Source organism: Schistocerca serialis, chromosome 1 (assembly GCF_023864345.2).
Source record: "Schistocerca serialis cubense isolate TAMUIC-IGC-003099 chromosome 1, iqSchSeri2.2, whole genome shotgun sequence".
Classification (NCBI taxonomy): domain Eukaryota; kingdom Metazoa; phylum Arthropoda; class Insecta; order Orthoptera; family Acrididae; genus Schistocerca; species Schistocerca serialis.
In genome coordinates, this window is record NC_064638.1 from 1,274,149,836 (window position 1) to 1,274,175,053 (window position 25,218).

A 25,218-nucleotide genomic window follows, 5' to 3' on the forward strand; every position below is an offset into this window, starting at 1 on the left:
CAATTACTGCGAACAGGTGGAATGCTGGCAGACAGTGATTGGTCAGTGGTGAGGACATTTTGCAGTATTCATACTGTTCCCCAAAAAGGCATTTTGTGAAGAGTGGTGGCTGCCGAGCATGGAAGTGTCACTCACCAGGTGGCTCTCTCCTCTAGCCTGGCATTCTAAAAAACTTGGTTATGTTCGTGTCCTCGCTCTGAAGATTTTTTGTATCTCCAATAGAATTTCACTGGTGTGCAAAAACTTAAAATGAAATTAACTTTCGCTTGACATGTCACTTCCAAGTAATGGAACTCGTTGATACTTGGGCCAAACATAGAAAGAACTGCTACATTATTGTACATAAGGTAACTGAAAGAGAGATGCGGTGAGGCAGAGATGACACGTCTGTTCAAAGACAATACTTACACTGAAATCTCCACAATTTATGGTTATTCTCCGGACATTAATAATGATTCTTAATAGGGTATGTGATCAACATGGTCTGCAATGCATGCTCTGTAACATGATCACATGTTTGCCACAAGATTGTTGGTAAGGAGTTCTTGTGGTAGGATGTTTCGTACCTCCAGCAGTGCGACTGACAACTGCTGGATGATTGCTGGTGCATGATGATGTGCTGCAATAAGTCTCCCCCAACACTTCCCACACATGCACAGTGAGATTTAAGTTGGTGGGGAAGAGGGCCAAGGACAAGGACAAGGACAAGGACAAGGACAGGGCCAGGACGTGGGCAATCCATTTGCTGAATATCCTCTCGTTCCCAGAGCTCAACCTGTGCAGTTCAATGCAGTTGTGCACTGTCATCCGTAAAAATCAAGTCAGGACTGAATGCAGTCCTGGAATGATGATGCACTTGGGTTAGGAGTACAGTACCACAATAATGTTGATCAGTGAGTGTACTGTGTTGTAGATTTGGAAGTCAGTGTGCCCAGGCAACACTGTACCTCCCCACACCACAAAACCCAGGCGAATCATGTACCCTCATATGTGGTGAGAGTTAGGACCCAAATCTGTATGTATCCATTGTCAGAAGTTTCTGTCAGCAGAACACATCACAAACTTGGTCGCCTCCCATATCTTCCTTTCGGGTTTCACTCCCGTATCTTCCTTTTGGGTTTCGCCTTCCTTATCTTACTATCAGGTTCCTGCCACCTTTGTTGACAGTAGTAGTTTGGCTGCAGGCCAATGGTTTTTGCGAGGCTTTGTCGTCGCATGTGGCAGTAATCGTAGCAGCCAAAGGCATTTAACACTCCGGGATGCCACTGATGGATGCGTGAAAAACAGTCGAGAAGACAGCTGAAATTACATTGTATAAGATCTGAATGTGGCAATAATCCAGAAAGAATGGTTTGTGAAGAAGTCATTGAAATTTAGCATATTATCTACAGGTGCATGTTGTGCCAATTGGTGGTCCAACAGTGCGATTGGTCCCAATTTGGTAATGGTCATTCATTTGGGCAGACAGCTGAGCAGAAGTTACGGGGCTGGTATGATATGACTTCTTTCACTTGTGGCTCTGTGTCATCCACATACAAGCTCTGCCACAGTGTTCCCAGTCCAGAAGTGCAGCGTATAGATGCTTGCAGTAATAGTTGATTGTGAATAAATGCTTGCACCACTGCAATTATTCACAAATATAGTTTAGTGTCAGTATTGTGGTTTTCCCCTACTTAGATTACAGATGATTGAGAATAACAATTATTATTGTCTTAAGTCACTTTTATTATGCATCCGGGACAAAGTACCACCATTTTTGGCAGGAGTGCTAAGTTTTCAGTTGAGGATAAAGCCATTGTTGATATCTGTAAAGGTTAAAGGAAATGACATATCCTCCTTGCCGCTTTTCTGCGCAATTACACATACATCCTAGCACTGTATTACCGATAGTTGTGTGCAACAAAGTGACATGAAGGCTATTGTAGGACACTCCATCGTTTGTAGCTTTTGCTCTATGTTCTGATTCCTGCTTGTGTATCACATACGACACCATTGATATTAAGGTCTAAAAGCATTGGATTTATCAACATTTCACTTAAATATAGCTGTAACTACATTACACAATACAATGCTTATTATATTAAGAGGTGTAGCATGTTAACTCAAGAGTTGATATTATAGTGAATTAACATACATTTGATAAAGTATAAACCTTGCAGACTTTTGAACGTATGCAGTACATGCAATAACTTGTAATGACTTCACTTGACTTTCCAACGGTGCAAAAATGCTCCACAGAAAAATTCACGTTGTTTTCAGTAATTAATACAGGTAACTGTAACTTATGGTATGGATCAATAATATGCCAAACTGTATTGTATTAAAATTTGATTATGCTTGGTTGTGTTTAGTCAGTGGAATGTAAAGTGTGAGGTCAGACCTCAGCAGATTGAGATTCAGGACAGACATATCCCTACGATTGGAGACCCATTGTACAGAATGATTAAAGTGCTTTACAGAATTGCAATGTCTGCAGATGCAGTTCAAAGTCTTGTGGATGCGGGTAAGACAGTTGTGGAAACTGGATGGCATTTCTCACTGTCCTTCTGTCCTTAGATCGATCCATGAAACTGTCACACCGAATCCATGAATCCATCCTACACCACCCCCCCCCCCCCTCCTCCCCACTGCCACCTGAGCATTTATATCTTCATTGTCACAAATATTTGGACCTGAGAACACAGCTTTTTTTCCCAAATAAATATCAGATTTCACTTGGGTACTGATGTGATAATGTTAAAATATCTCTTGCTTTCAAACATATCACCTGCCTGCCAATCTCTCATTGGCTGTGTAAAAACAGCCTACACACCTCCTTTCATTCCTGTCATACGTCATGGCAAATGTTGACAACATTGCAGCAGGAAACATATTTGTCCAATTTTAAAGTCACTTCAATTCTGATTACAAATGGATTCAGGCAAACTAGCGTTTAAACATGGTAGATGTTCATAATAAGCCAAGTATATGGTATATATCACCAAGGTTGGCAACACCCCAAAATATGCTGCTCGCTCACTGCTCCCCACCCTGTAATTAACCAAGCTCTCAGCCAAGCTGGTGTCAGTATTCCCCTTTCAATCCTTCTGCAGTGCTGAGCTTTAAGCATCTGTGAAAAACAGACAGCAAATCTTCTAATGTGTATCTCATATATAAAAACGACTAATACACAATTAAAAGATAGCAGTTACAATTCTGCCCATTCTCGAACTTTGGTCCTACAATCTAGTGGCATCTGTTGGTAGTATCTCCACGACAGGTGTCCGCAGCTCGTGATACAGTGGCTTGCGTTACTACCTCTGGATTGCGTGGTCCCGGGTTCGATTCCCAGCCTGGTTGGGGATTTTCTCTGCCCGGGGACTGGGTGTTTGTGTTGTCCTCATCATTCCATCATCATTCTTGAAATTGGATAAATTGGACTGTGTACAGGTTGGGAATTTGTACAGGCACTGATGACCGCGCAGTTGAGTGCCCCACAAACCAATCATCATCATCATCATCATCATCATCCACGACGGGTCTTGCTGCTATAATTTATTTTCACTATAACAATTACAGTCAGTTTTAAATGGTATTTACTTTGTTAGACTTTTCATTCTGGATTAATTTTCCTTCTTGTTTCAACTGAATGTCACCAATATGCTCTAAAGCTGATTAAAATTTGGTGACATTCTTACCTGGTAAATCATTACTATGAAGCAAATAAAATATTGATCTTGGTTCTGAATCAGCTAATGTTGTTTGAACAAGAACATTTCCATTTTTAAATGTTACCTTTAATTTAAAATTGGCATTAATGTTTGTATACGGTATCGTTACGTGTATTAGAACGTTTATTGCAAGTTCAAACACAATAGTAGTTTATAAGATGATAGAATTTAATGCTCTTTCCTCCTGTTCTTCACAAAATTGTCAAATTTTAAACAGAGCAATAGACTGCTGTAGTACTTATTGCACACCCCTTGCACTAGCGCTGTGCGAGTGAATGTCATGTGGTTGTTCAAGCAGTGTCGATACTGCATCAAGCGCTTCAGTATATTGGGAAATCTTGAGCCTGTTGGAACACAAGTACTGCTTGCTGAAATCTATACTTCTGAATTCTTGAAAATAAATCTGCCTGTGACCCCAATAGCCAAAGCTTCATCTCAAAGTATAAGACTAACCCTTTAAATGTAAAAATACCCTTATACACGCTACTGAACAATGTGAAAAAGTTGACCTCAGCAGCAATAGTTTAATCTGTGAATATAAGATGACCCTGTGTTTTTCAAATCATGGAGCTAGGGGAAAAAAAACTTCATCTTGTAATTGGATAGCTATGGTACTAGACTTTAGTGGCTGCTACGCAACTGCTACCCCCCCCCCCCCCCCCCCCCCCTTCCGCTCCCCACCACACACAACTTTCATCACTGAATATCCAACACCAGACTTCTGTACATGTTGTGAGAGTTAAACATGTCTGCTCATTGCTCGTAATGAAATATTCTGTGTTTGGTTTTGTACTGAGATTATTTCATGGTGCTTACTACATTTCAATTGATTGACCCCTGGCTTTGAGCTCATATTCTGGTTACATTGCAGGACAAACATCGATGTGTTAAAACTTGACCGAATCATGACAATGTCTGTGTTTATTTTGTATATGAATATTACACTTCAGTTAAAATCAGGCCAACATATTTAAGAGGAAGCATGCTTTTTCTAGCATTTTTTGGTGAGTGTCAACTTTTAAGGGTTACAGAAGTCAGATTGTAATTAGGAGAAACATGTCCTGTGCACAGTTTAAGGATACAACCTTGTTCTATTTTTAAGCGAATTTTCATTATTTTCTGGGTGGTTGTTTCATCGCCATAATGTCAAACATGAGATGCTGAGATTGAACTTACAGTTGTATCTGTTGTGGCGGAGAGAGCATGGGTGCAACTTTCCAACTTTTGTTGGTTACATTGTATGCCGTTACTAATAAATGCTCCCTATGTTTTTCGGTTAAGAGTTTGTAAAGCAATTGCATTATTAATTGCTAGATATGCAAGGGCTGTTGTGGAGTGTACTTGTCATACGAGCATACTGGCATTTTTGTAATGCACGAAATGCATTTATTCATCAGGAAGAATGGCAACATAAAATACTCGATAGATGAGCATCTCTCAGTAAATGAACAAGGAAATGTCTTGTAAATTTTAATGGTAACTGGGAAATCATTTAGCTCTAATAAATTTTGCAGCAAAGAATGATGAGGTGAGTCCTGTATTGACTGCTTTTGCTGTCATCTAATTGGATCGGCGGGGGCTCAGTTGCAGTGTTAAGACCGTGGGCTCTTTGTGTGTAACTGTTTTCACATGTGTGTACATGGCTCACTGAATTCCTCCAGACATTATGGGAAACATTTTCCAGAGTTCAGGGATGCAAGTATAAAGTATCATTTATCTTAAAATTCTTGTTCTGCTTTGCTGCCACGTTCTGGAAAAATGCCCAAATGAGAATTCCCAAATAAGTTCAGTGGCGATGAATTCTCAGTACACCACAGGGAACCATAAAGATAATTTCGTGCAATACCCTTCCAAAATGTGTTCTTGTGACCTAAAGTGCAGTCGTGCATGTTCCAGTGATGTTGCTTTAGTAAATTCCTAATATGGTGCAGCATTAAATGGAAACTCTACAGTGTTGCCTTCCACCCATTCAATAGCAGAATGCTTCCTTTATTTTGTAAATGGATTTTGTGATATTGGATTTATCATTGTGTGATATCGATCCTATCCGTTTGCTAATTCTTTGAGAATGCTCCTACACCCCTCTTCACATGGTGTCTGGCATTAATCTCAGAATGACAATCTTCACCTTCTTGTTGTCCAGTAAAATGTAAGCCAGCATTTTGCACGAACCCATCTTCGTTTCCAGTGTGGCACCTTATAATCCTTTTCCCAGAACTGGGTGGTGTTTAAATGCTACCTTGCCAGCCATTCCATTCTTGAACACTTGGCTCTATGATGATCATATTTTGTGCTGCATAAGGCATTTTTTGTATCTGCCATCCTAACTTGCTGTAATGATTTGCACTACACCAAATCTTATCAGTGTGATAAATACTCCATCCAGGGTTTGGCAAATGTGTTATTTCCCGCAAGAACTTATTTCTGTATCCTGCTATTTGGTTATTTCTCATCAGCACAGGTTTTTTCTTGAACTTTTTGTATCTGAAGCCCAGTTTCCAAATATAATGTGAAGGAGTTGTTTCGCTCATATCAGGAAAGTCTTCCACTTCAGTCTTTAACTTCTAACAATGCTGTAGCCACTGTTGGAAACAGCTTTCCCACGTAGAAGTCCTAGATTTTCTTTCTTAAGAGTCCCTATGTAAACTCGTCCAATGCAAATGTCTGTTGCCTGCTAGTACCCCCTTTTGGCAATAAAAGACATGCAGTTTCTGTACTTTCGTGAGAAATTCACTTGACTTTCTTTCATTAATACTGACACATTCTAAAGTTCTCTATACTGGCTTCATTACAGACCTGCTTGTGACCTGATCTTTTACAGTCTCGAAGTAAACACACATACTGAAAGCTACTGATCACCATGGACTTTTGACATCTTCACAAATGATACATGGTTTCACACAAGTACAAGGCCACTGATTTTATCATGAAGGCTGACGAACAGAAGTACAAAACGATGACAGGCTGCACGATCTTTTCATATCTGACGGAAGACTACGAAGTAAACATAGCAACAATGAATAATGAGATGGAAGTTCTGTTCAGAGGGCCAGCGACATAGTGTACTCAAGCAAAAGCAAATAAATAAAACATGTGATATTAGCAGTCTATGTAGATAATGTGCATAAAACACAACAGCTGTGAAAACCATAGAACTTGCATTTACGCTTTTCGTCTTGTTATTACACATTGCCATTAGGCAAACTACAGCAATTTACATCCACCATTATTAGGACAAAAGGGCTAATTGGAAAGCAATGAAATTTCACATGTAGGTAGAGAATGTTTGTATCCTTAAACTGTGCAAAGGAAACTTTTTTTTTCCTGATTACAGTAAGACATGTATGACTCATCAGATTTGACACTCGCAAAGAAAAGCTTGAAAAGGATATTTTTCCTTCCAATATTACCATGTAAGACACCCCATTTCCCTCAAAAATGTAATATTCATACACCGAATAAAAGTAGACATTTTCACAATTGCGGCAAGATGACAACACGTTGGTGTTAGCCACATGATGTAACCAGAATATGAGCTCAGTCATGAGGTCAGTCATTACTATAATGGATAATAGACATATTTCTCATACTTCAAAATCGTGTCAAACTGTTTCATCTGTTTTAGCTGCTACAACTGACATCAGCATTCAGACACAGAATAAATTGCTTTGAGTACTTCGAAATGGTGACCGAAACTTCTGATGTCATTCAGTTCTTTTATTAATATAGTTTCACAACAGCATATACTGTTATAGTTCAATTCATTTATCTTGGCGGCTCGCGCATGCCCGCCCAGACGCGGGAGATTGCAGCGTTGCCAGTTGTACGCGCCAAGAGAAGCAGCGCCGTAGCAGTGTAGTTCTCAAACTTACGTTTAGGGGGGAGCGCGCAGTTTATGAAGTAAAGCCACCACGGCCGCATTAAACCTTTCGCTGCTACAGAGACGTGCTCCCCGCATTCCACGCCGTGCGCGATTTTGTAACCACTGCACTGCTCGCCTGTGCAGACACATAGTGTTCCGACTGCTTTGACACACTTATCATTCGATTTCACAAAAACTATTTGGCCCAAAAATTTGATTTTGACACATCTTCTTGACTGAGACCTTCCCCCCATAAATGACTTAATTTTGTTTCGATTTTCAACGCAGTTATATTGCAGCATTAAATTTAGTAAACCATTGCACGAAATTTTGAAGAGTTTGCAGAGGTAAAGTTCATAGCGTATACTTTCCGTATGTTCGATTGTAGTTACCACAATGTTGAGAATGAAATGTGGACAAGATACCTAATTTTCATATAAAATTTACTGTATAACAACATCTCATTTAATTTAAGTACCAGATTGGTGTCGTATGTAATATTGAGAAATATTCCGTCTTTCGCGACTGTAATAAAAGTTTTATTTACACCGGGCGCGTTTGACTTTATTTTAAAGCACTTCAATCAATCAAAAGGAAGTACACAAAATACGTTAAACAAAACTGTGGACTTACAAAAACATTAGGACTTGAATATACTGTGTATCAGTGCTCTGAGCTATGTCAAATATAATTTTTGTGTGTGGCACACACAAAAAGCATTTATTTGCTAAAACACTGATCGGCCGACACAAACGTTGAATATTGTGTTACCTCAGCACAAAACTACGAAAGGTGACTTGGCAATGGAGGAGACAAAATGCTGTCCAATGAAGATGCTTCAAAAGAGAAAAACGCGTCTGGTCTAAATAAGACGCTTATTACAGTTGCAGAGGAGGAATATATTTCAATACCTTTGGTAAAATTGCAACTGTGGAACAAAAACAAGAAAGAGAACATGAGTATTATTGTGTATGTGCCTTATCCTTCATTGTTGTCAATCGCTGCGATAGTCTTCTGCATCGCTGTAGTCAGTGTCGCAGTCCGAATCATCAGGTCTTAGAGTTATGACGATGGGTTCAAGCAGATTGTCAATTACAATTTCCCTGTCCATGTCCTCCTCCTGTAGCCTTTGTGCATGCCGAACACATTCAGCCCATGCTGAAGAAGTAATTCTGTCAAGTGCTTCGTGCAGAAGCCTTTCTGTATCGGCAATTTTAAATTTCACGTTTCGTTCTGCGACATACCCTTTCACTTGTGCCCAAATTAACTCTATCGGATTGTATTGGCAATGGTACGGTGGCAAACGCAAAACTGTGTGTCCATGTTCCTGTGCAGTACAATCGATTTCATTAACTTTTGTGCGAGGCTTATGAAGCACTACAAGATTCAACATTTCAGCACGAGTTTGGTTGGCAGTATGTGGAATATTTTTACTTGCAAGCCATAACGTGATATCGGCTTTTTTTGTGCTTGTTGTGGGTGTCTTGTCAACAACAACAGAGTGATAACTCGCATTGTCCATTACAATCACCGAGTTTGCAGGCAAGTAAGGGAGAAACTGATTCCTAAACCACAATTTAAATGTCTCAGAGTTCATTTCGGAATGATAATCCCCTGAATTTCTCTTTTTTGCCCGGAACACTAATTTGCTTTCTGGAATGAATCCAGAAGCAGAACCAGAGTGAAGCACAATTATTCGTCCACCTTTACCAACTGGTACTTTAAACCCACCCGAACCATCACTCATTTTCCAACATGCTTTCCTTGTGTGATTTTGGTTCACCCATGTTTCGTCCAAGAAAAAAATGTTCTTATTCCCGGATTTTCTTACTTCAATAATACGTCTTAAAAACTGTGCCCTTGAAGCAGCGATATCACTACGTTCCATTAAAAACTTTCTTCCGTCATTTGTATGTACATATTTGAATCCAATGTTTTTAAGTATTCTATTCACTGAAGTCATGCTACCTTTAAAATTTATGGTTTCACGCATTTTCACAGTGATTTTTTTTACAGTAGGAAATTCGCCTGTGTTGTACATGTTGAGCACTTCTCGTCTTAGAACATCTTTGTCGAAATTATCTAAATTAGGTACAGTCCTCTCACGAGTGCGATATTTCCCTGGCGATCTGAAAAGTGGGCTTCCACAGGTCTCCGTAGATAACTTTCCTTCATTGGCAATCCGCTGAACGGTTCTCAAGCTAACGCCTGTCGCTTCTGCAGTGCGTTCCTGAGATCTGGCGACATCCGTGATAGGTCCACCGTTTTCTGCTTCGCGCTTGAAAAAAGCGTGAATCCGGTAAATTATGTCCCTCGCCTGTTTATGGAGAGTTTGTCGCTTACCACCATTATCAGCCATGACAACTTGCAACAAATGCGATAAAAATTCACCAAAGAATAACTACAATCACATTTAACACTCGCACTCGCCAAGACATTCCCAGCAGACCGTTCAGAAAACTACTGAACACTCATTGGCTGTCAGCGGATGCGTGACGTCAGGTGCGTAGAACGAGCCTTAAATCGACCGCAGTCGTTCATGGTTCCAACTATACAGAGTGTTCATTTTAATTGGAGACATTGAAATATCCGCAAATCTACACATCGGATCAAACAAATTTATAACTAAATTTTTTTTGTCTCGGAGGGGGACATCCAATGATACCAAATTCGACGAATTTGTAGTCAAATTTGTTATAATTGGATGTCCCCTTCCGGGAGGAACTAATTTTCATTAGGATTTCTTTTGGCTCTGTGTGTCGTTTTCAAGAGATTTCAATGTCCCCATAAAATGAACACCCTTTATAACATAAACAGTGTTTATAAATTGGGAAATATTCTATCTTTAGCAACTGTAACAAAACTTTCTTTATACCAGAGTCATTTCGCTTTTTTCTAAGACGTTCTGATTAAAACGAAGTTGGCGAAGTACACAAAACTGAATTTTGGACGTAATAAAACATAAAACTAAAATATATTGCCAGTGAGGCACAGTGCGCAAACATTTTGTTTTTGTCACAACCGACAGCAAATACTTGCCAAAACATAGATCAGTCGACGAAACCATTGAATATGATGTTGCCAAAGCAGCGAAGCAAAGAATTCCGTCAGACAATCAAATAGCTCGGCAACGTACGAGCCGAAATTCTGCTCTAAATAATACTTTTAATACTGCCGCAAAAGAATATATCTCAATATGAATAGTAAAACAGCGACTGCGGAAGAGGCGATATACAAACAAAACGGATAACATGAATATTGTATGTGTGCCTTTTCGTTGTTTTTAATTGCTGTGAAAAGAAATATTGGAGGAGAAAATTACAAAAACTGAAAACTTATTATGATTATAATGAAGCACAGGAAATTTCAAAACATTACATTCAAACGAATAAAATTCATTAAGTAAGACACTTCGCTATTGTTTTTAAATAAATAAAATATTTAGTATGCAACAAGCCTTGAACTCAGAATCTTCCGATTAGCAGCCCAACACCTTAACCATTACGCCAACGCAGCTACTCATTTCCGGCATCTCCTGGAGCACTCTAAACGTTTGCAAAATACCGACAAACACTGTTGGGATGACTATGAATTACTCACGTTGCGTCGAAGTACAATAGGAAATAAACAATTACCGCTGTTCTTTATTGCGAAAAAGCGGTTCGTGAGACTGATACAAACACCTTTCCTTGCTATCGCCTGAATTAGGAGGCTTATTGTTTGTTTGGTTTAATTAATTAATAGAATATGAAGCAATTGGTGTAAAGAATGCTTTTTCCAAACTTTCTATAAAAGAAAGTCTGCTATCAAGACATTGCTTTTGTTCAATTACTTCATTTATGACTGAACGTTTCTAAAATTGAAGACACTCGTCCGTGCTCTGCACTGCAGTCGAGATCTGGCAACGTCGTTCTCTGTTCATTGGCTGACTGTGATTTGTGACGTCAAATGCGCAGAACGAACCTAAACTCGGCCGCCAAGATATATGACGCGCACCTTAGTTGCATGTAATACATTACTGCACCACACCCCTGGGAATACTCTGAAAATCTCAAATTGACAAGCATCAACTTCAATATTAACTAATTGTGGGATCTGAGATGACAGCTGGTCTAACTTTTCTATGAAGTTGATGCCAAGGGTGTTTATCCTTGCCATTCCAAACTCACAAATATAATAGCATTCCATTCAGTTTGAATTGGCATGTATCTGCTTGGCTGTTGACTCATTATAGGAATACATCTCATGTTGTGTTCTTTTCTCACTGACTTATTTGACAAGATTATGTCCAATACCACCTAACCTCAATCCACGAAGTATCGGCTTCTTTAAAGTGACAGAGGAGGGTACAACTTGTTGCAATACTTGCCTATTGTGGAATGTGTCAACCAAATTCTGGCGTCTGGCACCAGAGGTTCCTTTGTCCTTCATTTAACAAAATGGAAGAAAGGGCTTGAAGAAATATGAATGATTAGGGAAGTTGTCCAGCTGCCCACATAGAGAATTGGGTCTCAAATGTTATCGATCCTTGGACTTTCAGTGTTGATTTCCCTCTCATCCTACCTTACTGTGCTTTCCGTACCCTGAGTGATTTTCTTAATTAATCCTTGATGAGAATCATAAGCTTAATTTGATCCAAACAATTCTTTTCTCTTTTGTCACATGACTGAACCCCTGATTACTAAAGCTTACAGTTTTGCAACCACATATGTTTACCTTTTCCTCCTGCTGGTTGCTAAGTAGAAATTGTTCCTTTGGTAGTTTCCGTCTGTTGACAAGTTTTGTGGTAGACAAATGAACACATTTTTTTGTCATCAGTTCACTATTTTAAGCCACTTTTTCTCTATTTGAATCATACCTGTTAGTTATAATTAAAGTGTAGCTGCAGCTACTGACAGAGGTCCAATGTGGACTGTAATTATTGTGTGGTAGCAAAACTTGGTAAATATGCTAATGCATTAATGCAGAACTGATTTACTCTGGGAAAAAATTAGTTCCTGTTTTGGCCACCAGGTGCAAATCTGGCTCTGTTAGTAGTATAGTAGTAAGTAGTATAGAAATATTTCCATATGTAATGGATTAGGAATGGGATGTGGGCAGAGGTGGACAAACAAATGAGAAAGGCATAATGTTGATTTTGTTATTAACCACCGCTTACACAGTTTGTTCAGTTTGAACACTGGAGATATGTCGATGAGATGCTGTACAATGCCAGATTTGCATCTGGTGGCCAAAATTGGAATTCTTTTTTCCATTGTACATTGGTTCCGCATTAATCCACAGCCCACACTGGACCTCCATGAATAGCTACACTTTAATTAGAACCACCTAGTACAATCCACTTGATGCAATTGCCTTTTTAATCATTGGTGTAACAATTTTTGGAGGGCCCAGCTTTAATATCCAGTTGCTTTTACAAGTCTGTCCTTACTTATGTGTCAGTTATGCATTTCGGGTACTATTTGAAGAAATTTCAGTGATATTTCCTTCATTGTGGGAGCCAAATCACCTTCAAAAGGTCATTTGTAGGCAGCTTGTCTTTGCATATTCCCGAGTTACCTGTTGGCTGTCTGACACTAGTTGTGTATGTCTGAAATGCAAGATTATTAAATTATTATGGATACAACCCAATGACACAAAAAACTGTATCTCACTGTATCCTGACAAGTTTGGTAGTTGTCAAATGTATTTATTGGCTCTAATGTCTCTACATATACAAACTGATGAAGTATTGCTCATTTTAAAGATCTGATATTTTTTCAGGGTATTCGCAAATGAAACAAGCCAGTTTTTAGCACCTTACGAAGCATCTGTAAAGTCACGATCCGGTTCAAACAGTCCTCCAGAAAATGGTGCCAATTCCAGAGCAGCCAACATTCCAGAGTCCCACAGGCATGTTGTCGGAGTGTCCGCTTCACATGTAAGTAAGATGGTTAAAGTAATGCTGTAATATCATGTCACCAGCTTGCAAAGTGGGAATTTGTAGTGGTAATGTAACTTTTGAGCCTGAACAAACCAACATGTACAATCAATATTCAGTCTTTTATTAGTGTAATGATAAACATTATTTGAATACCCTCAGAAAAAAAGAAAGAAAGAAAACACACTTAAAAGATTCAAAATAACTAATGAAAATGTTTCATTTAAGTTTTGATATTTAATAGCCATGACTAATTGCGAAACGTTTGTAATTGCTGTTGTGGGAGTTGTAATGTACAAAATGTTTTGCAGTTTTGCCTTAAAGTAGTTTCATATTTAAGTGTCTCATGCTTTGGTCAAATGTTTTTTTTTTTTTTTTTTTTTTTTTTTTTTCCACATGGTTAATTTCTCCATGTACCAGGACTACTTTCACCCATGTTCTGAAGTTAATTATGTCAGTCTGTTTTTTTTTCCATGCTGCTTCCTTATTCAGTATTTCCCTTCTTCATGTAAAGCTCACATGTTAGTTTAATGTTTCTCTCTTGTCATGCCCTTTGACAGATGATATTTGACTTAAGTTTCTGACAATTTTAGTTCTTTATTTCTTACAAGTTTACCGAAAATTGGGAATAGATGCTGATATTTCATGGCGGAAGACAGTTATTCATTTGTATTAGTGTTGACAAAATGATTGACAGTAGACTGTAGTTCATGAAAAGAGCTACCTAGCGTTAGTGAAATTATAACTTAGCTGTGGCATATGTGCTCATTCCCGTTCACATCAGGCAGATGTAAGATGATGATTTGAGAGAGGCTTCCCCACTCCCTTTTACTCTGTAAAATGACTGCATAAAAAACAGACAATTTGTATGGAAAATCTAGACAGTGTCACTGATGTGGATTAAGTACAATGGATTCTTTATAGAAATTACACAAATATTTGGTGATGGTGTTGGTGCCATTGTTAATGGTATGTTTTTGCAGTTAATTAACATAATCAAAATTATCATTTCATTTTTATTTTCACAGTATTTGACATTTTTTGATACCAATGTATTAAGATATGAAGAAAGCGATACAGCAATTAAGTCTTGTAGTACAAGGTACTATAAATATTTGCTCCTGCTGTTGCATAATGTGCAAGATTTGCCGAGATGTTTTTCTTCACTATTGTAAAAATAAAGTCTATTACTGAATACTTAGGCATTAAGAAGTAGATGTAAATGAATGCCACCCGTCCAAGAGTCTGCGTTGTTGTCGTTGTCGTTGTTGTTGTTGTTGAGGTGGTCTTCAGTCCTGAGACTGGTTTGATGCAGCTCTCCATGCTACTCTATCCTGTGCAAGCTTCTTGATCTCCCAGTACTTACTGCAACCTACATCCTTCTGAATCTGCTTAGTGTATTCATCTCTTGGTGTCCCTCTATGATTTTTACCCTCCACGCTGCCCTCCAGTGCTGAATTTGTGATCCCTTGATGCCTCAGAACATGTCCTACCAACCGGTCCCTTCTTCTTGTCAAGTCTGACAGATTAAACACTCAGCAATGTGCTGTAGTGCTCTTTTTTTTTTATATATATATATAAATAGTTGATTCCTTTGCATTTTTTGTCACCTGTAATGCTACACACACAAGGGATGATGATATCAATTTTATGTTGAAAAAAATATAAAAACTAGTGGAAAAAGTGAACCAAAACAAACTGACACAAAGTTTATTGTAAAGTGCTTAAATTTCAGTAATGATTTTGTTTATATTTCCAAGATGACATTGGGGCAATGATAATGTAATTATATTCCCCAATTATAGGTTCCCTGATTGATGCTCCTCTATAAGTACAGGACTTAATGAGTTACCAATTATTGTGAAGACTGCTATTTCCTTTAAAATGAAGGCTTTTGTGAGAAGGAACGTGCTTTCTTGTACAGATGTCCACCTGCAAAGACAAATTGATAGTAAACTGTCATCAGTGCCTAGACATCAACCTAACCTAATATAGTGGTTCTTCCCAACCTTGCTGCAAGACCCAGTTTGATTGGTCACAAAAAAGTTAAACATTCAATAGTCTACTGTTTTTCTGTTGATAGGAATCTTTAACATGTAGTGTGCGTTTGATGTAATATTATGATGCTTACAGGAAATGGGAATGTGCAGCAGACTTAATATTACGTCACGTCAGTTGTTATGATTTTCCACAGTGTCAAATGTATATTTTACAACTGCCACAAACACCTGTCAGGTCTGCAGGCTTTGTAGTTTCTGCTACATGGTAGTAATGAAGAAATTCGTTGTTTTTGTAACCTTTGTTATTGTATATTGTTTCGTAGGCATTATCTGACTTTCAGCGTTGAACTTCTGTGTGTTTCATGTGTTTTGTGTTGATTTTGTGTTCAAAATGTGCAGTGAAGAGGAGGAATGACTGGAGCAAATGATTTAAAAAGTCCCTGACAAGTCTGCAGATGACAACTAAATATTTGATGACAATTCAGTTCACACGTTTATCATAATATTTTTGCAGATTGTGTTATGAAGGATTTTCCTGCAGGTAAATCAGGATATCACTCCCAGCATATATTTCCAGTGAGTGCAATGTTGGGCTAGGTATATCTCCATGTTTCAACTTCTATAACACGGTATTCCATCATGAACACCAAATTTTGCTTAGTTCTTGTTTTGTGTATTTCTTTAAAAGTAAATTGGCCGTAAGAGAATTTTAAACAGAAATATCATGCTTGCTAATGGAGTTTGTATTTGAACACCAAAACTATTGCCAAAATTCTTATATTTAAAGTAAAAAGTCCAATAAATCTTAAAAAGTGTTGAAATTTCTACTATGTATTTGTACACTTCAAAGAAACCCTGTATTTTAGCCAGTCCACAGATAATGGGAGTACGTACAAGACAAACACCATAAGTTTTTAAGTAGTACCCAAGGAGAGCAGCCAGCCCATACATCTTTAACTGGGCTTAGAGACAACAGCACATGCTTCTGTCATCAGAATAGTTCACACCCAGGCTGCACGGACCAGTAATTTAAGGGCCGTCATGGTTTAAGTATTCATCGAGCACTGAGGCTTCAGATGAACAGAAAGCAACTAATAGACCATCAATTATTCGGTTAATTTCATTACCTATGAATTCCACATTTACACCATGCTCAACACTGTAATTGGGACATAATTTTGTCGCTGCTCTGGTTTGCTTGGTTTTGCAGAAGGCAAGTTTTTGGAAGCAAAAGTCTCCAGATTTATCAAGGTGCTATTGCCAAGATGTAACTGCCAGAATGTTATACTGCCACTAATTTGTGAGCTGCAAGTTTCTCTCTCGCCTGTCTTGTTATGTACATTCTTTTGTATACCAGCAAATTTATATTGTTGAATTATCGAGGCAGTATCTGCTAGAATTATTCTTGTGTTTATACAAGGGTGATTTGAAAAGTTCTCAGAATCACCACGAGAGGTCAGTGCTAGCCCAATGAGTAGTTCATGTGATATTCATTGGACTGTTGTCTGTAAACACGTGCCACGTCAGTGATCTTGGAAGAGAGTAGTGGTGGTGATGTAGCTGTTGTTCCCGTGTAGTGGTTTGCAAAGATGGGGGAAAAAAAAAAGAAAAACAGAGATTTGAGCAGTGATTAAATCTAGCAACACCAAGGAATTTTAGGTTACACGGAGCTCCAACCAAGGGCTAATTTTGCCCGTGTTACAATAAGTTGTAAATCTTGTAATTTGTTGTAATATTTATTTATTTTATGTAATTCTGTTTCCATTGAGATATTAGTTTGTCAGGAAATAGTGACAACATAATTGAAAGCTTAATTTTGTAACACTCATAGGGTGACTATAACAACCAAGAATGGTCAAATCTTGGTCAATGAAAGTTTGTGTAAACAAGATAAGAAGGTTTGTAATTGAATACAATGGCTGTCTAAAGTTTCTATGCACTCTTTGATCTATTAACTGAATAATACAGCTTTATCATTGAGAGGAAGTTTCAAAAACAGAAATGAAAACACTTGCTAAAATACATGTTATTGTACATTGAAAACTCTTGGAAAACACTTTTCACTTGGAGAGAATATTTTCACTTACAGATGACATTTACCTCCTGCACACAAAATGGTCGATTCTGAATGGGTCTTACACAGATGGCACCCATAGCTTCCATATGTTAACTTGGTTTTTGTGACACTGCCTCTTGCTCTCTGGTTACTTGCATTCTTGAAGCATAAGTAGCACCTTGCTTTCCTAGTTGGTTCTTCAGTTGCAGAAATTTTGTTTACCTCTAATTGCTTTCCTAGGATGTCTTCCATCACGCAAATAATAGGCAGCTGGAGTCCTTTCAAATCCATGGCTCGCTCTTCTACAGATGATTTCAAAAGTTTATGGCCTAATTCATGGAGATACAGTTTTCTGGCATTTGGTTTCCCTTCATTCCATTTAGGCGCATTCATCTTGAACAGTATGTACGAGTTAACTGCAGCTATATGAAGTAGACTGTAGAACATTGACAGTCGCCATCTTCTCATAACCCCTTTTGTAGAGTACGTCCGCCAACTCCACAGAAGTGTAGAAGCGGTCAGTTGTGACATTGTAGCCTGTATTCTCTATTGGCTTCACCAGTCTCTTCACAATCTCAAGAGGACCTCGTTCACTGGCAGGTCTACTGTCTTTTCCAGCATACACTTCCATTCTTATTATGTATCGTTCAGTTGCACTACAAAGCATTCTGACTAATATTCCATATTTTCCAGGTTTGTCTTTGAGGAAAACTTTGAAAGGACAACGACCTCTGAAGAGACACAACATTTCATCAATTGTATTGTCAGGTCCATTTCTGAAGTACCGTGTGAATATTCCATTCAATACTTCAAATACTCCATGCAGCAGTGCAAATTTGTCACATACACTTCTTTCTTACCTGTTGCCTTTATCATCAAAGCGAAGAATTTTCAATAGCTGACATGCTCTTGTCTTACCCATAGCTCCTCTATAAGTCAATCTTCCCAATAAATTTGACAATAAATCAGATAGAGTAATATTAGTGTCCTGGTAAACTCCCATTAGAATTAAAATTCCCATCAACGCATATATTTCAGAATCGCTAACGGGGGATCATAAAAGAAGGTTGTATACCTGGAAGAATCCTGGAGATACTAAAAGGTATCAGATAGATTATGTAATGGTAAGACAGAGATTTAGGAACTAGGGTTTAAATTGTAAGACATTTCCAGGGGCAGATATGGATTCTGACCACAATCTCTTGGTTATGAACTGCAGATTGAAGCTGAAGAAACTGCAAAAAGGTGGGAATTTAAGGAGATGGGACCTGGATAAACTCAAAGAACGAGAGGTTGTAGAAAGTTTCAGGGAGAGCATAAGGGAACAATTGACTGGAATGGGGGAAAGAAATACAGCAGAAGAAGAATGGGTAGCTCTGAGGGATGAAGTAGTGAAAGCAGCAGACGATCAAGTAGGTAAAAAGACGAGGGCTAATAGAAATCCTTGGGTAACAGAAGAAATATTGAATTTAATTGATGAAAGGAGAAAATATAAAAATGCAGTAAATGAAGCAGGCAAAAAGGAATACAAACGTCTCAAAAATGAGATCGACAGGAAGTGCAAAATGGCTAAGCAGGGATGGCTAGAGGACAAATGTAAGGATGTAGAGGCTTGTCTCACTAGGTGTAAGATAGATACTGCCTACAGGAAAATTAAAGAGACCTTTGGAGAGAAGAGAACCACTTGTATGAATATCAAGAGCTCAGATGGAAACCCAGTTCTAAGCAAAGAAGGGAAGGCAGAAAGGTGGAAGGAGTATATAGAGGGTTTATACAAGGGCGATGTACTTGAGGACAATATTATGGAAATGGAAGAGGATGTAGATGAAGATGAAATGGGAGATACGATACTGCGTGAAGAGTTTGACAGAGCACTGAAAGACCTAAGTCGAAATAAGGCCCCGGGAGTAGACAACATTCCATTAGAACTACTGACGGCCTTGGGAGAGCCAGTCCTGACAAAACTCTACCATCTGGTGAGCAAGATGTATGAGACAGGTGAAATACCCTCATACTTCAAGAAGAATATAATAATTCCAATCCCAAAGAAAGCAGGTGTTGACAGATGTGAAAATTACCGAACTATCAGTTTAATAAGTCACAGCTGCAAAATACTAACACGAATTCTTTACAGGCGAATGGAAAAACTGGTAGAAGCGGACCTCGGGGAAGATCAGATTGGATTCCGTAGAAATGTTGGAACACGTGAGGCAATACTAACCTTACGACTTATCTTAGAAGAAAGATTAAGAAAAGGCAAACCTACGTTTCTAGCATTTGTAGACTTAGAGAAAGCTTTTGACAATGTTGACTGGAATACTCTCTTTCACATTCTAAAGGTGGCAGGGGTAAAATACAGGGAGCGAAAGGCTATTTACAATTTGTACAGAAACCAGATGGCAGTTATAAGAGTCGAGGGGCATGAAAGGGAAGCAGTGGTTGGGAAAGGAGTGAGACAGGGTTGTAGCCTCTCCCCGATGTTATTCAATCTGTATATTGAGCAAGCAGTAAAGGAAACAAAAGAAAAATTCAGAGTAGGTATTAAAATTCATGGAGAAGAAGTAAAAACTTTGAGGTTCGCCGATGACATGTAATTCTGTCAGAGACAGCAAAGGACTTGGAAGAGCAGTTGAACGGAATGGACAGTGTCTTGAAAGGAGGATATAAGATGAACATCAACAAGAGCAAAACGTGGATAATGGAATGTAGTCGAATTACGTCGGGTGATGCTGAGGGAATTAGATTAGGAAATGAGACACTTAAAGTAGTAAAGGAGTTTTGCTATTTAGGGAGCAAAATAACTGATGATGGTCGAAGTAGAGAGGATATAAAATGTAGACTGGCAATGGCAAGGAAATCGTTTCTGAAGAAGAGAAATTTGTTACCATCGAGTATAGATTTAAGTGTCAGGAAGTCGTTTCTGAAAGTATTTGTATGGAGTGTAGCCATGTATGGAAGTGAAACATGGACGATAACTAGTATGGACAAGAAGAGAATAGAAGCTTTCGAAATGTGGTGCTACAGAAGAATGCTGAAGATTAGATGGGTAGATCACGTAACTAATGAGGAGGTATTGAATAGGATTGGGGAGAAGAGAAGTTTGTGGCACAACTTGACTAGAAGAAGGGATTGGTTGGTAGGACATGTTTTGAGGCATCAAGGGATCACAAATTTAGCATTGGAGGGCAGCGTGGAGGGTAAAAATCGTAGAGGGAGACCAAGAGATGAATACACTAAGCAGATTCAGAAGGATGTAGGTTGCAGTAAGTACTGGGAGATGAAGAAGCTTGCACAGGATAGAGTAGCATGGAGAGCTGCATCAAACCAGTCTCAGGACTGAAGACCACAACAACAACAACAACAACAACAACAACGGGAGATACGTTTTCTCTTTCAGCTTCTTCATTTGTATGGTCAAGTATTTTCCGTATTAATTCAGGAGTGAAATTTTTTTTATATAATTCGCATATGTTTGTTACTTTCCAAGCACTGGTTATTCCTTAACGTTCATGGACTATGTTACCAAAATTCCTTTTACTACGTCTCGGAGCTTCTGCGAGACACACACTGCCAGAAATTGTAACATATTTATTTGGAGCGTTACCTGCATGGTTTGTTTCTTCTTCATTGTCCTCCGCTTCTTCACTGGAATCCTTCTTTACTTCTGTATGATCTGACTCAAAATCACTTAAATCTGATAATTTGTTTTTGAGTAACAGTTCTGCAAGAACTTTTGCGTCATTCAAGCCTCTATAACTCATCCTACAAAATCTACTTTACAATAAAGGTGTTGCTCTACTGTGACAAACTGCTAATAGTAATAATGGCATGTCTAAAATCAACAATGAAAGCCAAACTCAGCAATCAGACGCTCAACAAACCACTGTAAAACTCATGTTCGAGGTTGCCAACTGAATAAAAGAAAGAAAAATGTACGGGCAAATTTTGCCCATGCTTGGTGGTTGTAGGGAAGATAATAAGAATTATGGTTGCGTGGAGTACCAATCCTGGGCAAAATGTGCCCTTGGGCATAAAATTCCTATTTTGTACTTGCAATTATAAAAATTTAACGATAGAAATGTACAGCATAGTGTATTATGAGATAACAGACAAATAGAAAAAGACCCAAAAACATAGAAGGATATTTGCCACGACATTTAAAAAAATAAAAATGTACGGGCAATTTTTGCCCGTGCTTCGTGTTTCTAGGGTTAAGTACTTCGTAAAGAAAAGTATGAAAGCAAAGGACATTCTTGCCGTTTTCCAAAATACACTGGGGAACTCTGCTCCTTCATATTCAACTGTTGCCAAGTGGACAAATGCATTTAAATTTGGTTGGGAGAGCTTAGATGAAGATCTGCGCAGTGATTGGCCAAGGTGTGTGTCTACTCCAGAAATCGTTGCAAAAGTGCTCAAAATAGTCATGGAGGATTGAAAGTGCATGAAATTGCTCACACTATCCACATGTCATCTGAAAGGGTATATCACATTTTAACTGAAGAATTAGAAATGGAAAAAAATTATCTGCTAGATGGGTGCCGCAACTCTCGACTCTGGATCAAAAACGCACGAGAATGGACATAACGAAACAATGTTTGGCCCGTTTTAGGATAAACGAACAAGATTTTTTGCTCTGGTTTGTGACCACAGGTGAAACTTGGGTGCACTACTGTACCCCAGAGATAAATCAACAGTCAAAGCAGTGGAAACATGCTGATTCTCCGCCACCAAAGAAAGCAAAGACTATTCCTTTGGCGAGAAAGGTCATGGCATCAGTGTTCTGGGATGCGAAGGGTATTCTGTTCATAGATTATCTCCCCACTGGGCAAACAGTTACTGGAGAATACTATGCTAACCTCCTGGACAAATTGCAACAAAAGATACGTGAAAAAAAGCCAGGTTTAACAAGGAAGAAAGTCAGCTTCCATCAAGACAATGCATACCCACACACGTCATTGTCATGGCAAAATTACACAAATTAAGATATGAATTGTTGCCACACCCACCATATTGACCTGATATTGCTCCATCAGACGTCCATCTCATCCCAAAACTGAAAATTTTTCTTGGTGAACAAAGATTCACTTCAAACGAAGAATTGATAGCCGGAGTTGACAACTATTTTGTAGGCCTGGAGGAAACTCATTTTTGAAGTGAAGTGGGAACAAGGCAATGGAACATCGTTGAACTAAGTGCATTAATCTGTAAGGAGACTACATTGAAAAATAAAAAAAAGTTTCAGTGATGTAAGTAATTTTTTTTCCTTATTCCGTTCAGAGAACTTTTGAAATCATCCTCATATGTAATGATTTACATGCACTTCACTATTTTTCCAATGTCATTGTCATTCGATCAGTGTGTTCTAATTTCTCTACATTTGAACACTATAATACACTCCTGGAAATTGAAATAAGAACACCGTGAATTCATTGTCCCAGGAAGGGGAAACTTTATTGACACATTCCTGGGGTCAGATACATCACATGATCACACTGACAGAACCACAGGCACATAGACACAGGCAACAGAGCATGCACAATGTCGGCACTAGTACAGTGTATATCCACCTTTCGCAGCAATGCAGGCTGCTATTCTCCCATGGAGACAATCGTAGAGATGCTGGATGTAGTCCTGTGGAACGGCTTGCCATGCTATTTCCACCTGGCGCCTCAGTTGGACCAGCGTTCGTGCTGGACGTGCAGACCGCATGAGACGACGCTTCATCCAGTCCCAAACATGCTCAATGGGGGACAGATCCAGAGATCTTGCTGGCCAGGGTAGTTGACTTACACCTTCTAGAGCACGTTGGGTGGCACGGAATACATGCGGACGTGCATTGTCCTGTTGGAACAGCAAGTTCCCTTGCCGGTCTAGGAATGGTAGAACGATGGGTTCGATGACGGTTTGGATGTACCGTGCACTATTCAGTGTCCCCTCGACGATCACCAGTGGTGTACGGCCAGTGTAGGAGATCGCTCCCCACACCATGATGCCGGGTGTTGGCCCTGTGTGCCTCGGTCGTATGCAGTCCTGATTGTGGCGCTCACCTGCACGGCGCCAAACACGCATACGACCATCATTGGCACCAAGGCAGAAGCGACTCTCATCGCTGAAGACGACACGTCTCCATTCGTCCCTCCATTCACGCCTGTCGCGACACCACTGGAGGCGGGCTGCACGATGTTGGGGCGTGAGCGGAAGACGGCCTAACGGTGTGCGGGACTGTAGCCCAGCTTCATGAAGACGGTTGCGAATGGTCTTCGCCGAAATCCCAGGAGCAACAGTGTCCCTAATTTGCTGGGAAGTGGCGGTGCGGTCCCCTACGGCACTGCATAGGATCCTACGGTCTTGGCGTGCATCCGTGCGTCGCTGCGGTCCGGTCCCAGGTCGACGGGCACGTGCACCTTCCGCCGACCACTGGCGACAACATCGATGTACTGTGGAGCCTCACGCCCCACGTGTTGAGCAATTCGGCGGTACGTCCACCTGGCCTCCCGCATGCCCACTATACGCCCTCGCTCAAAGTCCGTCAACTGCACATACGGTTCACGTCCACGCTGTCGCGGCACTCTACCAGTGTTAAAGACTGCGATGGAGCTCCGTATGCCACGGCAAACTGGCTGACACTGACGGCGGCGGTGCACAAATGCTGCGCAGCTAGCGCCATTCGACGGCCAACACCGCGGTTGCTGGTGTGTCCGCTGTGCCGTGCGTGTGATCATTGCTTGTACAGCCCTCTCGCAGTGTCCGGAGCAAGTATGGTGGGTCTGACACACCGGTGTCAATGTGTTCTTTTTTCCATTTCCAGGAGTGTATATCTGTTTTTATGCATCTAGTCAAATAGACCTCTTCATCTTGCCAGTAAGAGAATAAATCTGATGGTTTGGTACCAAGGTCTTCATAAGATTTCCTGTTTTTATTGGAACTTTGCTCAGGGCAGATGGCACTTTAGATACTAGACTGTCTGAACATAGGCAGCATTTTTAAAGCTTCTGATGAGTACCTTAATTTTCAATGATTGTAGATTTTATTTTTATGCTTATATCCCATAATTGATACGTACATGTACACAAATGTGAGTTTTGTGGAGATTCTGCAGTGCTATTACCAGCCCTGGGTTTCTACTGCTGTGAGCCTTGTTAAACTGAGTTGAGGAGGCTGCTGGTGACTGAAATGAAATCTCATATGAGTGCTGTGCATGTTGCTGCGATAGAGGACTGGGGATATGCTGGACATGGTCTTCATCTGAATAGGAGATGGAAAGATTGGTTGGCTGAGCTTCTTTCTGAAAATGATTTGGGGGGGGGGCGGCAACATCACGCTAAGCACTGTGGTTACTGGTGTCAGAGAGGTACCTTCATTAAGTTAGAATTAGGATTCAGACAGTATTTCATCAAAATATTAGTGATTTCAGTCTTTCTCAGCGTATTCCACTGATGAATTCTTCTCAGATTATCAGCCGAGTGGTGCCGTCATCTTGTTGCGACAAGACGACGCCACCACTATGTTGATAACCTGAGAAGAATTCATCAAAATATTAGAGGTTTAAGTAATAAGGTTGAAGATCTTCATGTATGAAAAATTTAGAGAACTCTGAAAGGATCGACATCTTGTGCCAACCTTAGCCCCACATATCAACAGGAATAGAAAAGTTATGCATAACCCACCAT

At 39.6% G+C, this 25,218-nt stretch overlaps 1 protein-coding gene across 1 annotated transcript in view; it reads left to right on the forward strand.

Moving 5' to 3' along the window:
• The window catches only part of LOC126419515 (uncharacterized), a 258,207-nt gene that overhangs the window by 104,073 nt on the left and 128,916 nt on the right, over positions 1-25,218 (forward strand). The window contains exon 11 of the mRNA XM_050086708.1: positions 13,336-13,492. Coding sequence (XP_049942665.1) covers positions 13,336-13,492 — 157 coding nt within the window. The remainder of the gene's footprint in view (positions 1-13,335; positions 13,493-25,218) is intronic.